The following is a 16,421-nucleotide window of genomic DNA, read 5'->3' on the forward strand; positions in this document are numbered from 1 at the left end:
TAAGCTGAGGCTGGGAGCACACTTGTCTGTCAGTTTTCTGTATGCGTTTTCTGCACACCATGTGTGTCTGAGGCTAGGTGCACACATAGCATAGCGTGAAAATCCTGCGTTTTCCACAGGTGTTTTTCTACTGCGTTTTTGGTGCGTTTGCGTTTTTTTTTTTTGAGTGCTAATAGCAACACTCATTCATGAAACCAAGAAAAAAAAGCACAAAAAAAAAAATTAAAGTAACAGTGTCCCCATTAAATAATAAAGTGTTTTGCATGCATTTGAAAAGGGCTCCTGGGAAAAAGGGCTCCTGATTTAGACGTAAAAAGCCAGACTAGGCTACAAAGGGCGCCTGGTGTAGCCCATATATGCCAAATTCGGCTACAAAGGGCACCTGGTGTAGCTGAAAAGCTAGTTTTAGTTTATAAAAAGGATGCTGTTATAGGCAAAATGTGTTGGGCTATAAAAGGGCTCTAGATATAGCTGAGAAAAGTGATTACTATGACCTAACTTCTCCCTACTCTCACACAGAACCCTCCCCTGATGGTGCCTTACCCTAAGACCCCCCACACACACACACACACACACTTGTGATGCCTAATCCTAACACCCCTCCCCTGCACCCCCGAATAAAAAAAATCTTGGCTATAAAAGGACACCCTTTTGTAGCAGAATCAAAAACCTTGTAGCTGAAAACCTTGTAGCCGAATCAAAAATATGGGCTACAAAGGGGCATCCTTTTGTAGCCGAATCAAAAACCTTGTAGCCAAAAGAAAACTGGGGAGCCATTTTTACCACCTGTAGTCCATATTTGAAGAAATAACATTGAAGTCTATAGAGGAGCCGGTTTAATACAGATGGCCGAGGAGCCCTTTTCAACTGATTCCAGTGTTTCTCTTCCCTACCCAAGTAAAATATTAACTCCTACCTAACTAATTAACCTCTTGTGTCACCTATACTTAGCCCTAATATTAGCGGACACCCGTAATGGCCGCCGCCAGTAGCGATCGCACACGATCAGTAGGGCGACAGCTCCAGGACCCAACACTGTACATATGCATTGCTGTGCTGTTGCCTAGCAATGTATCTGTACAGCACTGGGGTCCCTAACCTGTGCGCCATAGCGATCGGATCCAATCACTACAAACGCGCAAGCTGGCGATAATGGTATGCAACATTCCCAACTGGTGATGAAATATGGCATATGGGGTATCAATTTAACCGGGAAAGACAATTAACCTATTTTGGTATGTTTTATAACTGTGGCATTTATCATGTAACATTTGTGAAGGGTGAAATATGAAACAATGTGTATTTTCTGCCCTTATGCCCAATTTTTCCATATCAAATGCCAGTAAAATTAAATAATTCTTGAAAACAAATATTACCCAAAGAAAGCCTAGATTGTCCTGAAAAAACTACATGTGTATGATGGCATAAGTAATCAAAAAGTTATTGATGTATCAATATTGACAGCTGAAATGACAAAATTGTCAGGAATCTTAAAGGGGGGAAAACCCCAGAATGCGAAGTGGTTAAGCAACTCATAGTGCATTGTAAGTCCACCCTTGGTGGAAGGGTGTTACCCCATCTTCTCCTCCGGTCTACAGAGAGCAGCTTTGAACCCGAGTGGGGTCAGATCTAATCTTCCCACCTGCTGTTACAGTGGTTACCTTAGCAGTAATCCACCTTTGTGAGTACCTTTCCTTTGTCACTTTATATTGTCATTTGATACTAACATACTACATACTACACTAGTGTTGGGCGAACATCTAGATGTTCGGGTTCGGGCCGAACAGGCCGAACATGGCCGCGATGTTCGGGTGTTCGACCCGAACTCCGAACATAATGGAAGTCAATGGGGACCCGAACTTTTGTGCTTTGTAAAGCCTCCTTATATGCTACATACCCCAAATTTACAGGGTATGTGCACCTTGGGAGTGGGTACAAGAGGAAAAAAAAATTTAGCAAAAAGAGCTTATAGTTTTTGAGAAAATCGATTTTAAAGTTTCAAAGGGAAAACTGTCTTTTAAATGCGGGAAATGTCTGTTTTCTTTGCACAGGTAACATGCTTTTTGTCGGCATGCAGTCATAAATGTAATACATATAAGAGGTTCCAGGAAAAGGGACCGGTAATGCTAACCCAGCAGCAGCACACGTGATGGAACAGGAGGAGGGTGGCGCAGGAGGAGAAGGCCACGCTTTGAGACACAACAACCCAGGCCTTGCATGAGGACAAGAAGCGTGCGGATAGCATGCTTTGTACCACCATGCAGTCATAAATGTAATAAAGATAAGTGGTTCAATAAACAGGGACCACGCGGCAACGCTAACCCAGCAGCAGCACACGTGATGGAACAGGAGGAGGCGCAGGAGGAGAAGGCCACGCTTTGTGAGACACAACAACCCAGGCCTTGCATGAGGACAAAAAGCGTGCGGATAGCATGCTTTGTACCGCCATGTAGTCATAAATGTAATAAAGATAAGAGGTTCAATAAACAGGGACCACGCGGCAACGCTAACCCAGCAGCAGCAGCAGCAGCAGCACACGTGATGGAACAGGAGGAGGCGCAGGAGGAGAAGGCCACGCTTTGTGAGACACAACAACCCAGGCCTTGCATGAGGACAAAAAGCGTGCGGATATAGCAGCAATGCTTTTTGCCGCCATGCAGTCATAAATGTAATACAGATGAGAGGTTCAATAAACAGGGACCGGAAACGCTAAACCATCCCAGATGTTCATCGGTCATGTTACTTGGTTGGGGTCCAGGAGTGTTGCGTAGTCGTTTCCAATCCAGGATTGATTCATTTTAATTTGAGTCAGACGGTCTGCATTTTCTGTGGAGAGGCGGATACGCCGATCTGTGATGATGCCTCCGGCAGCACTGAAACAGCGTTCCGACATAACGCTGGCTGCCGGGCAAGCCAGCACCTCTATTGCGTACATTGCCAGTTCGTGCCAGGTGTCTAGCTTCATGCCCGGTTTCAGGTCCAGCGGTGCCAGCCACAAATCCGTCTGTTCCTTTATTCCCCTCCAAATTTCCTCCCCTGTGTGCTGCTTATCCCCAAGGCAGATCAGCTTCAGCAACGCTTGCTGACGCATGCCAACAGCTGTGCTGCACTGCTTCCACGATCCTACTGCTGCTGGTGCTGGGTTAGCATTTCCGGATGAGGTACAGCTTTGAGATGCGTTGGAGGAGAAGGAGTCAGAGAGGTAGGTGCTGCTGTTGTTATCCAGCTGTTTGCGGCGTGGGCAACACCCGCGCCGTAGCAGGTGAGGAATCGCTGCCAGGCTCCACAAGGTTCACCCAGTGCGCGGTAAGGGAGATGTATCGACCCTGGCCGAACGCACTCGTCCAGGTGTCAGTGGTGAGGTGAACCTTGCAGGCAACGGCATTCTTCAAGCTTCGGGTTATTTAGCTGACCACGTGCTCATGCAACTCAGGCACTGCAGAGCGCGCAAAGTGGTAGCGGCTGGGAACCACGTAACGTGGGATGGCCACTGACATCATGCCCTTGAAGCTGTTTGTCTCCACCACTCGATATGGCAGCATTTCGCAGGCCAGAAGCTTGGCTATGCTGGCTGGCTGTTACTGCCACGGCCCGGGGGTCATTTGCTGGCAATTTCCTCTTGTGCTCAAACATCTCAGAAACAGACAACTCAACCGTAGCGCTGCACACCGAAGGGCTGTTGGTTGTTGTGTTTGATGAACACTGGGAGACCTCAAGAGCACTAGTCCGGAAAGTGACAGTGTCAGCATCGTCTGATGTTTGTGAATGTTGTGAACCACGCAATGGCTGGGCTACTGCTGCTGCTGAGGCGGGTCTGGTGGTGAGTCTGGTGAACCCAAGGGAGGCAGTGTTGCTGGTGGTACCCTGTCCTGCCGCGTTTGCCCACAGAGTGGGATGTTTGGATAGAATGTGGCGGCTCATGCTGGTGGTGGAGAGGTTGTTAATACTTTTCCCCCTGCTCAGGCGGGTCTTGCACACCTTGCAAATCGCCATGGTAACATCCTCAGTGCAGTCTTCAAAGAAAGCCCAGACTTTAACTGGCTGAGGACTCGGACCTCGTGCGTGATGTGCTGGTGCTGCTTAACCCACTGCTGGACGCTTGAGAGGTCATCCAAGTAATTATCTGGTCCTGTTCTTTTGGATCTGTGAGGGTTGTTGTCCTGGACAACATGGGCAGTATTGAGTGGGTTTTCTTGGGTGCTCCCCTGTGGCCTGTACGTGAACCGTCAGGGGAAACACCTCTTCCCTTGCCCCTCCCTCTTTCACCGGATTTCTTCCTCATTTCACTTATCCTTAAAGTACACGCTGACTGGCAGCAGTACAGTGGCAGTACAGAAATGCTATACAGTGGTGGGTGAGCGGTGTACCACTATTGTCAGCAGTGACACAGAGCACAATGCTATACAGTGGCGGGTGAGCGGTGTACTACTGTTCCCAGCAGACACAGAGTGGAAGTAAACACAATGCTATATAGTGTGGCTGAGCCGTGTACACAGAGTGGCATTAAACACAATGCTATATAGTCTGCTATATAGTCACCCCGAACAGGGTGATGTTCTGCAGAACCCGAACAGTGGCAAACACTGTTCGCCCAACACTACTGGGAGGGAACGCAGATTTTAGTACCTAAACACACGATACAACATGTTTTCCGGGGTCGGACTCTGAGGCACATACAGATGGTCCCGATCATCATCCTCATCATACAACTCTTCTCCTGAGTCTGACCCACCCACCACCTCTGCCACCCCAACATCCCCAGACACAGACCCCTCATCGTCCTCAACATTAACTTGGGATGCTGGCCTGAGCCAGACCTCCTCCTCCACATCAGGCCCCATCATCTCCTCAATGGCAGCCCTCATTAATCGCTCTGGCGACGGACTGATGGACACAACGTTCTCCTCCGGGGAGGGCTGCTGCTGACCACTGGCTGCTGGGGTGGATGTTATAGCTTGCGTGGGGCGTTGGCTGTTGCTGTTGTTGGGAGTGCTGCTCACAGCGGAGGTCTCTGGGGAACTCATGTTGAGCTCATATAGTGGTTGACGGTGAGTGGAGTATTACTGATCCCAGCAATATACACACTGACTGGCAGAGTACGCAATGCTATATAGTGTGGCTGAGCGAGGTACACAGAGTGGCAGTAAACAGAATGCTATATAGTGTGGCTGAGCGAGCGGTGTACCACTATTCCCAGCAGACACAGAACAGTGAACAGAATGCTATATAGTGTGGCTGAGCGAGCGGTGTACCACTATTCCCAGCAGACACAGAACAGTGAACAGAATGCTATATAGTGTGGATGAGCGAGCGGTGTACCACTATTCCCAGCAGACACAGAACAGTAAACAGAATGCTATATAGTGTGGCTGAGCGAGCGGTGTACCACTATTCCCAGCAGACACAGAACAGTGAACAGAATGCTATATAGTGTGGCTGAGCGAGCGGTGTACCACTATTCCCAGCAGACACAGAACAGTGAACAGAATGCTATATAGTGTGGCTGAGCGAGCGGTGTACTACTGTTCCCAGCAGACACAGAACAGTACACAGAATGCTATATAGTGTGGCTGAACGAGCGGTGTACTACTGTTCCCAGCAGACACAGAACAGTACACAGAATGCTATATAGTGTGGCTGAACGAGCGGTGTACCACTATTCCAAGCAGACACAGAACAGTGAACAGAATGCTATATAGTGTGGCTGAGCGAGCGGTGTACCACTATTCCCAGCAGACACAGAGTGGCAGTAAACAGAATGCTATATAGTGTGGCTGAGCGAGGTACACAGAGTGGCAGTAAACAGAATGCTATATAGTGTGGCTGTGCAAGCGGTGTACTACTATTCCCAGCAGACACAGAGTGGCAGTAAACAGAATGCTATATAGTGTGGCTGAGCGAGGTACACAGAGTGGCAGTAAACAGAATGCTGAGCGAGCGGTGTACTACTATTCCCAGCAGCGACACACAATGACTGGGGGGGACCCTGGCTAGCGTGGCTGGAGCGCGAACTACCCTGCCTGCCTACCCAAAGCTAAACCCACAGACAAATGGCGGAGATATGACGTGGTTCGGGTATTTATTTACCCGAACCACGTGACAGTTCGGCCAATCAGAGCGCGTTCGGGTCCGAACCACGTGACCCGTTCGGCCAATCACAGCGCTAGCCGAACGTTCGGGGAACGTTCGGCCATGCGCTCTTAGTTCGGCCATATGGCCGAACGGTTTGGCCGAGCACCGTCAGGTGTTCGGCCGAACTCGAACATCACCCGAACAGGGTGATGTTCTGCAGAACCCGAACAGTGGCGAACACTGTTCGCCCAACACTATACTACACATACTACAGGGGCTCTTGACTTCTCTCCTTTGTTTTTGCAATTATAGTTGGCCAGTCAGCCCCAGGTATATATACATTTTTTTTTATTTTGATTGATCTTAAGTACACACACACAGCAAACATTTAACACACACCATACACAGACCACATACATACACACATATTGTACAAAAACACACACACACACTCACTATTCATACAAACACGTGCATACACTGTACAAAAACAGCAGAGGGAGCTCAGACATCAGAGTTCACCCTTTATCTGTGTTTGCAATCTAAACAGTATATTGTGCAAGGAACGAGGAAGTGAACATTACCTGGAAACGCCCATAGCAGGACAAGCGTCTGACAGCAAGCAGCACCCCTTCTCTTACTGGGGGAACCCCAAGTGACTATATGAGGACTCAACATGGAGAAATGGATTAGTCTGGAACTGGTTACAAGTGTGGATTTTGAGGGAACAGCATATTCCATAATGACGCCTTGTTTACCAAAGAGAGCACAGATCCAGGAAATGGACAAACTTCCAAGACTACAGGTTATATGACGGCTGGGCCTGTACATGTCACAACCATGGAGGTTATATGGATGGCTGGGCCTGTACGTGTCACAACCATGGAGGTTATATGGACAGCTGGGCCTGTACGCAGGGGCAAACCCAGGATTTTCAACGGAGGGATTCCTGAAAAGTCTCCCTCTGCCACGCACAATACAGTATAATAATATGGAACGACATCATGCTGGGTACACATAATGCAAGTTTGGATACAGATAATCATGAGGACAGCCGACATTGCTAATGAAGGGGAAAGTGAAGCATTCTCACAGCAGGGCACAGGGCTGTGCTCATACCTGACTCTGTTAAGTTCCCCAGAACTGCTCCATGCTCTGTACATGCCTGCAGATATTCTGGTATCTCAACTTATGCCTTTCCCCAGACAGTACCAGCCCTGGTCTGAGGGGGGATTCTGGGCAGCTGTAATCCCCCCCTGTGTTTGCCAATGGTACGTGTCACAAACTCTGCCAGACTGTCTTTGTTTTTCCAGTGCCACCTAAGAAAAGAAAAGCTATTTTCTTTTTTATCTCATCTGAAACACAATACAACATATTCCACCGGAAAACGTTTCTTTATGTGGCACAAGTGTGTTCTAAACTGGAAGAAGCTCTGTGTGAGCTGATCCCATCTGACGTTATAATGGTCGCAACAGTCCAGGATAGGTAACAATGGCTGCAGCGTCCAATGAAGGAATCAGAGTGAAGTCCTTTACCTGATCTCACCATTTACTATCCAGATGGAAATATCGGAGGTGATTAATAAGCTCTGGTCTTGTTGCATGGACCTAAAATATCCCAGGGTTTATGTTATCCTGTTTGGATGCCTCCCCCCCTCAACACCACAGGTAAGCAGTTTAGTGACTCTATTTAGAATATTCCATTGCGAAATTAGGGGTCCGTGTAAGGCCTGAGGCCCACTATAGCTTTTTCAGCAGTGTTTTGGAATCACCAGATTTTACTAAACATTTTTTGTTATTATATAGAAAGCTAAAATTACAGACTAGTGAGGTAAATTTCCAACTTGTGAGGTAAATACCTCAATTCACACAGATTAGAGCATGTGGTAAACAAAGTGAGATGTCTGGTATCTCCAGCCTGTAGCGGTCGGTAACTAATAATCAGCCATTCGGGAGGTTATCAAAGAAGGGAGGAAACAGAGTAGAGAAAAGGGGAAAACTAGTTAAACTATTTAGGAAAATAAGAAAGTTAATAATAAAAACATATTTCCCTAATTTCCCAATATTATTATGTAGCAATGAAAAATGATTAATAAGACACTAATGGTTTAAAGCCACTACAATGTTTTTGTTAATACCCAATACAACTACTTGAGATGAGGTAGATTAGCAAAGATGCCATTTTTACCAAACAGCTGTAAGGCTCTATTCACACCTGCGTGTTGCAGGAGTGATTTTTCCCATGGTTTCACACGGAAAAAAAAAATCACTGAACAGTGCAGCGATTTTGTCACAATCACGTTTAGCGCTTCTATAGCACTGAAACGCAATCGCCGGGAAATCGCCTGAAAATGGTGCAGGCGACGCGTTTGTGTTTGGCGTTTTTGCCCGTTTTGGGGCGATTTGTGGTGATTAGCGCAAATCGCCCAAGTAAGAACGGGCCCATAGGGTTTCATTACGCTAGCACTTTTAAAAAGCGCTAGCGTTTAAGCGTTTTGCCAAAATCGCGGCAAAGTGCTCTAGTGTGAATGAGGCCTGAGTGAACTGAAGCCGATGTGGGAAACAGATTACCAACAGATTTGTTTAAAGTGATCCAGCTTTCTGCATAGGACAGCATTGACCCCTGCACAGCGAGAATGCTCACAGTTGTGCTAGAAATAGGATCGGGACAAAGGCGAAACTACAAATCTTGGCTCCCCAATGTTGACACCCTTTCCCTTGCCTCCCCTTGGTGACCCTCACGGCCTGGGAGCCCATCTTGCAGGGGTCATGGAACAAGTGTAGGCATCATAAGCTTCACACCTCTAACAAGTGTAGCCACAACAACACCTGATCTGATGGATGGAGGAAGGGAACATTCAAAGTTGGGGTCCCATCAAAGCTCTGAGTCCCCCTTAGGGCCCCTGTACTTGCGCCCCTGGACCGAGATCTTTCATCATGCAGTGCGGCGTGTCTGGCAGGGTAGACTGATCTCTGCAGGGCAGTGCATTTGCCGACAGCAATGTGGGAGTGAAAAATTCTATTTATAGTTAAAGGACTTACCTGAATCCTGGGGGGCGGTAGAGCCGGTAGAGCTTCTTGGAATCAGGACAATTATGAGCGTCAGCAGCGGAATGACCACTGAGATGCCCAGCAGTATGAGACCCCAGCGTGGTACTCTCTTCTTCTTGGTGCACCAAACAAACATCTGAAATAAAATATCAGTTGATTTATAAACTGTCAGAATGGTTGGCATTTTAAATAATTGTCCCTAGAAATGCCCGATTTTAAAAATGCAACAACTGCATTTTTAAGGGGGAAAAAATAGTTGGTTTCTAATATATTTCTGATATATTAACAATACCCAATGTGCAGCAGAGATTCAAAACTGACTTTTAGAATGGTGAAAATGTTTGTGCATTGTGTCCTCTAGGAAGGCGTAGTGCAGAGTATACAGTACAGGTACTATAGGTATTAGAATAAAAGCATCTTGTTCTGTATGGCAGGAAATATTGTATTGTATGGATGGTCTCTGCAGTCTGCACACATGTCCTCGCTAGGTATGGCAGACGTTTAAACCTTAGAGCCACATATAGTTTAGCTTAAAGAGAACCCGAGGTGTGTTTAAAGAATGTTATCTGCATACAGAGGCTGGATCTGCCTATACAGCCCAGCCTCTGTTGCTATCCCAAACCCCACTAAGGTCCCCCTGCACTCTGCAATCCCTCATAAATCACAGCCTGCTATGAGGCTGTGTTTACATCTGTAGTGTCAGTCTCAGCTGCTCCCCCGCCTCCTGCATAGCTCCGGTCCCTGCCCCCGTCCCTTACCTCCAATCAGCAGGGAGGGAAGGGATGCAGGCGGGGACTGGAGTTCTGCAGGAGGCGGGGAGAGCAGCAGACTGACAATATAGAGATAAACACAGCCAGCTCTGACAAGCTGTTTGTCAGCAGCGTGGCTGTGATTTATGAGGGATTGCAGAGTGCAGGGGGACCTTAGAGGGGTTTGGGATAGCAACAGAGGCTGGGCTGTATAGGCAGATCCGGCCTCTGTATGCAGATAATATTCTTCAAACCCACCTCGGGTTCTCTTTAAGGGCCCGGCATCCACATTCCATGACACTAGTAACATTGTACAATTGAGACTGTGGGGTGTGTGGTCAGCTCGAGTCCCTTGCTGGAAAATCTATTTAATAGCAGGATGGGTTAGGGTGCCATTCAGTAAAGGTAGCCATACACTGTAAAAAAAATTGTGCCCAAATAGACGGTTGATTAGACAAAGAAAAGTCTAATAGTAACTTTAAGATGATATCTTAAATCAAAGTGGATATAAGTATTTATATCATAATTACCATTGATATTACAATCTGAACCGCAATGTTGGTTTTTGGTTGGTTGATCGTAGTGTCGATCATCATATTGATTGAAAGTAAAATTGTATAGTGTATGGCCAGCTTTACACTGTGTCTGATGAAAGAGATAAGACCTGCCTGGACGGTATGCAGTGATAATCTATTATGCAATAAAAGGGGCTCATACAACTTTGCATTTTTCCAGTCATGTGACCTTTTATAAAATGTTATAAATAAGCCCGTCATTAAACACCTTAATAAACAACATACAAGATAGTCAGCGGTGATGTACGGGACTGTGTGTATGTGTGTTTTAATAAAGCAATCACACTTACCCGGTTTGGCTGCTTAGCTTGGGGACCTGGAGACGGGAGGCCATTGGAAGGAGAGGAGTTTGCAGACACTTGCTTGTATTCCTCAGATGAAGGCATAATGGAATTGAGGCTAGTTGCTGAGTGAGTGTGGCCATATATACACCTACCTTACATTTTTACCAGGGAGGAGGGGGAGATGGGAGAACTATCTGCTAGAGATCGCTGTGTAATTGGTTGTCACATTATGACTCATTTAGGTAGGAGGGATACAAATGCACAGACTATGATGACCACTCACCAGCAGAGTGCAGCAAAGCCCAACTTTTTTTTTCCCCCCACTTAAATAATGTGTTTTATTGAAAACTTTCAAAAGAACAACTCAGTGACATAAGTTTGAAATTCACCCCCCTCACTGATTTCCCACGCCACGTCTCCATGGCAACAGGACGTTACATGACGTGACGTCAGGGTGTGCCGCAGGGGAGCTAGGCGAGTTTCAAACACCCCCCCTCCCCGATACCCGCTTGCGACTCTGCAGGGAGGGAGGAGGGAAGGAAGTAGGGGAATCCAGCCACCTGTCAGTGTGCCGGAGGAGCAGCGCACGCGGGTCATAGTTTGCCCAGCGCTGGACTAGCAATGATATGAACTGGGTGAGTTTTGACCTTGCCTGTAGCATTATTTTAACTTTATTTAAAAAAAGAACAATGCCATACAGGGCAGGTTCAAGACTTTTTGCTGACTGAGGCAAACTTGTGAGGATGCAACCATAAAAAAATAATAGGGTTTAGGTATAGGTTAGCCAGGTAGGTGTCCCCAGTAAAAGTTAGCCAGGCAGGTCAGGTGCCCCCAGTGTAGGTTTACCAGGTATGTAGGTTTCCTTAGTAGAAGGTAGCCAGGTAGGTTTTCACCAGTATAGGTTAGCCAGGTAGGTTTCCTTAGTAGAAGGTAGCCAGGTAGGTTTTCACCAGTATAGATTAGCCCGGTAGGTTTCCTTAGTAGAAGGTAGCCAGGTAGATTTTCACCAGTATAGGTTAGCCAGGTAGGTTTTCTTAGTAGAAGGTAGCCAGGTAGGTTTCCTTAGTAGAAGGTAGCCAGGTAGGTTTTCACCAGTATAGGTTAGCCAGGTAGGTTTTCTTAGTAGAAGGTAGCCAGGTAGGTTTCCTTAGTAGAAGGTAGCCAGGTAGGTTTTCACCAGTATAGGTTAGCCCGGTAGGTTTCCTTAGTAGAAGGTAGCCAGGTAGATTTTCACCAGTATAGGTTAGCCAGGTAGGTTTTCTTAGTAGAAGGTAGCCAGGTAGGTTTCCTTAGTAGAAGGTAGCCAGGTAGGTTTTCACCAGTATAGGTTAGCCAGGTAGGTTTTCTTAGTAGAAGGTAGCCAGGTAGGTTTTCTTAGTAGAAGGTAGCCAGGTAGGTTTTCACCAGTATAGGTTAGCCAGGTAGGTTTTCTTAGTAGAAGGTAGCCAGGTAGGTTTTCTTAGTAGAAGGTAGCCAGGTAGGTTTTCACCAGTATAGGTTAGCCAGGTAGGTTTCCTTAGTAGAAGGTAGCCAGGTAGGTTTTCACCAGTATAGGTTAGCCAGGTAGGTTTCCTTAGTAGAAGGTAGCCAGGTAGATTTTCACCAGTATAGGTTAACCAGGTAGGTTTTCTTAGTAGAAGGTAGCCAGGTAGGTTTTCACCAGTATAGGTTAGCCAGGTAGGTTTTCTTAGTAGAAGGTAGCCAGGTAGGTTTTCTTAGTAGAAGGTAGCCAGGTAGGTTTTCACCAGTATAGGTTAGCCAGGTAGGTTTCCTTAGTAGAAGGTAGCCAGGTAGGTTTTCACCAGTATAGGTTAGCCAGGTAGGTTTCCTTAGTAGAAGGTAGCCAGGTAGGTTTTCACCAGTATAGGTTAGCCAGGTAGGTTTTCTTAGTAGAAGGTAGCCAGGTAGGTTTTCTTAGTAGAAGGTAGCCAGGTAGGTTTTCACCAGTATAGGTTAGCCAGGTAGGTTTTCTTAGTAGAAGGTAGCCAGGTAGGTTTTCTTAGTAGAAGGTAGCCAGGTAGGTTTTCACCAGTATAGGTAGCCAGGTAGGTTTCCTTAGTAGAAGGTAGCCAGGTAAGTTTTCACCAGTATAGGTTAGCCAGGTAGGTTTTCTTAGTAGAAGGTAGCCAGGTAGGTTTTCTTAGTAGAAGGTAGCCAGGTAGGTTTTCACCAGTATAGGTTAGCCAGGTAGGTTTTCTTAGTAGAAGGTAGCCAGGTAGGTTTTCTTAGTAGAAGGTAGCCAGGTAGGTTTTCACCAGTATAGGTTAGCCAGGTAGGTTTCCTTAGTAGAAGGTAGCCAGGTAGGTTCCCCCAGTATAGGTTAGCAAGGAAGATTCCCCCAATATAGCCAGCCTACTGCAACCCACCTACCTCCCCGGCAGCTGCTGGTTTACCTTCTTATCCTGCCGCCTCCTGCAGCAGGACAGGCTGGCCGGGTCCCCCTCATCTGCCTGCTTGTAGACCTCAGATCAATGTAACCCGCAGCGCCGCAGTTTAGAGAGGACAGTGGCTCCCATAGCAGCGCGTATACCGGAAGTAATCATTCCCGGTATATGCCGCCTAACACCACTGGAGGAAGTGGCATCACCTGGCGTCATGGGCGGCCCGGGCCTGATGACATAGGGCCAATCGGCCCTAAACCTAGTATCATAGGGGCTTGAGGGCATATAGCGAAACCTATATTGTTCAGCTGAGGGCCAATTACGGTAGCCGAACCAGTAATATATCTTGCAGGGTATATATCATACACCGTTCAAGAAACATATAATATGATTAAACAATAATAATAATTAAGCAGATGGGAGTGACAGGAACACCAGGGGAAAGCAGGAGGAGTAATGTCTGTGCACCAGTCTAGAAGTGCCTCTTGATCCACAAACCTTCTGAAACCTCCCGGGTCTCCCCCTGTGTGCATATATTAACTTTTTGTATGGAAGGTATTTTCCCCCCAGGACTATCCATTCCTATACAGATGAGTACCACAAATTACAAAGTTTTACAGATAAAACTTTTATCTGCAGAGGGCGTATCTTCATCTGAAAAAAATCCCTAACAAACATACAGCAGGGTGAGGTCTAGTACAGGGCCGCCCATGAGATTGTGAACAAAATCTCCTATCTACCTGCTTCCAGTAATCTTTTATAGAGGGCCAGAACCATAAGAGATGTAAAAAGGAGGCATCCGAAACTTGGCAGCGAGGAGAACCTGTAGGGTCATCTTGTGAAAGCTTTCTCATTCCCACTGGGGTAAGATATGTGTGGTGTTCCCAAGTCTAACCCGAAGGCCTAGGTTACATTAGCAATCGTCAGCGCAAGCACTGAGCGCTTTTGTAAGCACATTTTCCAGCGATTTGCGCTTTTCTAAGCACTTTTGTTTCGTACTTTTTTTTTCTTTCTGACCACAATCAGGAAGTGAACTCTTTGCCTTGGAACTTAATAAATACAATGAATTTATTTAAAAAAGCGCTCGCCAAATCGCTTTTTAAATGCGATTTCCCTATACTTTGTATTGAAGCGCAAACGCTCAGGAAATGGTGCAGGAGCCGCATTTGCGATTGGATAGAAAGCTCATCACTCATGAGAGAACACTCACATTGAGAAGCATTGCTCAAGCGCTTTTAAAGCGATTTTAAAAATCGACAGTGCTTTTCAAAAACAAAAAGCACTCATAGTGTGAACAAGCCTTAAGGGTCCTTTTACACTTAATCAGTTGCTCTCAGTTAAAATGGAAAGAAAACTGATTTTCAAAGTAAGTCCCATGTTTTCCTATGGCACCTTTCACACTTAACGCATTTTAACTGAAATCTTCTTCCCAATGCACTGCTATGAAAAAAACGCGTACCAACGCGCACTAATGCATACAAACTGATTAAGTGTAAAAGGGGCCTAACTGTCCCTGCTGCCGGTGTAAAAAAACCCAAAAGACGTCTTTTTGGGGCCGCCATAGGGGCCCATTGTAATTATCGACAGGGATAATGTGATTCCCCTGCTCTCCATAAATATCGGGAATTGAGGCCTGTGGTGCAGCGGGCACCCGAATTTCCCCTCTTTCATGATAATTACGATGGGCCCCTCTAGCAGTGCCCAAACTTCCACAACCAGTGGGAGCCTACTTTTCCTGCTTCCATGGTCAACTGATATAACTACCGCTACATGTTGCAGGGTTATTTAACATACGGCTTTGTCAGCGGTAGGCTTTGAACAATAATCTGCCAAAAATAAATGTTAGAGTGCATGCTTGATCCAGGGTTTCCAGGGCGCCTCAAACCCACATGGAAGAGTGTTACTTATCATGTTACCCGGGATGGATATAGACCAAATTACGCCTGGGGCAAGGTCAGGTTTTGGCACCTAAAGGTCAGGTTTTGGCGCCTAAACTGCCATTCATTTTGCCTCGAGGTTCTAACAATGAAATCCCCATACAGAGGCTGGGTCTGCTTATAGAGCCCAGCCTCTGTTGCTATTTAGATTCCCCCTAACTTCCCCCTGCGCTCAGCGAGACCCCATAATTCACAGCCGAGCTGCCAACACTGAGCGTGTCAGCAGCGGCTGAGTTTACCTTTGTAATGCCAGTCTCCGCTCTCCCCCGCCCCCTGCATCGCTCCGGTCCCCGCTCAAGTCCCTTCCCTCCATGCTCATTGGAGGGAAGGGTCGCGGACGGGGACCGGAGCTCTGCAGGAGGCAGAGGAGAGCGGAAACTGACTTTACAAAAGTAAACACAGCCGCACAATGCGGCTGTGAATTATGGGGTCTCGCTGAGCGCAGGGGGAAGTTAAGGGGAATCTAAATAGCAACAGAGGCTAGGCTCTATAAGCAGACCCAGCCTCTGTATGGGGATTTCATTGTTAGAACCTCGCCTCAGGTTCTCTTTAAGAATTCAGCAGACTGCGCCTGGGGCAAGAGACCCGCCTGCCCCTCCCCCCCCCCCCCCCTAGATCCGTCCCTGCATGTTACAAGCGGCAGGGAACACAACTGAGGATAAGAAAGTGAAGGATCCACATTTCACACCACAGTAGTTGGCAGTTGCATTTTGATTGGCCCAATGGGCTGCCTGTCACTTGACAGGAAACTTCACAGCACTTTATTACAAAATAAAGTTGGCTTGTCCAAATGTGCTTTAGCATACCTCAAGTGGCTCTGTTTGTGCTGTGGGTGGAGAAAAGGCTTCCTCTGCATCACTCTCGCATAAAGCATCTAATTGTGTAAAGTGCGCCGAATGATTGCACAGTGAATCCATCTGCAGCAAGATGATGTTGTAGGTCTTTGGTGCTGGTCTGTGGGTTGATTCTGACTGTTCTCGCTATTCATCACTTCCGTTTATCCGAGATTTTTCTTGGTCTGCCACTTCAAGCCTTAACTTGAACTGAGCCTGTGGTCTTCCATTTCCTCAATATGTTCCTAACTGTGGAAACAGACAGCTGAAAACTCTGAGACAGCTTTCTGTATCCTCCCCCTAAACCAGGATGGTGAACAATCTTTGTCTTCAGGTCATTTAAGAGTTGTTTTGAGACCCCCATGTTGAAAATTAAAAGAGGAGGGAAACTTACAACTGACCCCCTTAAATGCTCTTTCTCACAGTTGGATTCCCCTGTGTATGTAGGTCAGGGATCACTGAGCTTACAAAGCCAATTTGAGTTCCATTAATTAGTTCTAAAGGTTTTGGAATCAATAAAATGACAACAGTGCCTAAATT

At 46.7% G+C, this 16,421-nt stretch overlaps 1 protein-coding gene across 1 annotated transcript in view; it reads right to left on the reverse strand.

Moving 5' to 3' along the window:
- LOC137570321 (snaclec trimecetin subunit beta-like) overlaps positions 1 to 11,158 on the reverse strand; it is a 902,833-nt gene extending 891,675 nt beyond the window's left edge. Inside the window, exons 1-2 of the mRNA XM_068278966.1 lie at positions 10,737 to 11,158; positions 9,114 to 9,258 (exon numbers count right to left, since the gene is read on the reverse strand). Coding sequence (XP_068135067.1) covers positions 9,114 to 9,258; positions 10,737 to 10,832 — 241 coding nt within the window. The 5' untranslated portion in view covers positions 10,833 to 11,158. The remainder of the gene's footprint in view (positions 1 to 9,113; positions 9,259 to 10,736) is intronic.
- Positions 11,159 to 16,421: the final 5,263 nt, after the last annotated feature.

This window comes from Hyperolius riggenbachi, chromosome 4, assembly GCF_040937935.1.
Source record: "Hyperolius riggenbachi isolate aHypRig1 chromosome 4, aHypRig1.pri, whole genome shotgun sequence".
In the NCBI taxonomy this organism is placed as follows: domain Eukaryota; kingdom Metazoa; phylum Chordata; class Amphibia; order Anura; family Hyperoliidae; genus Hyperolius; species Hyperolius riggenbachi.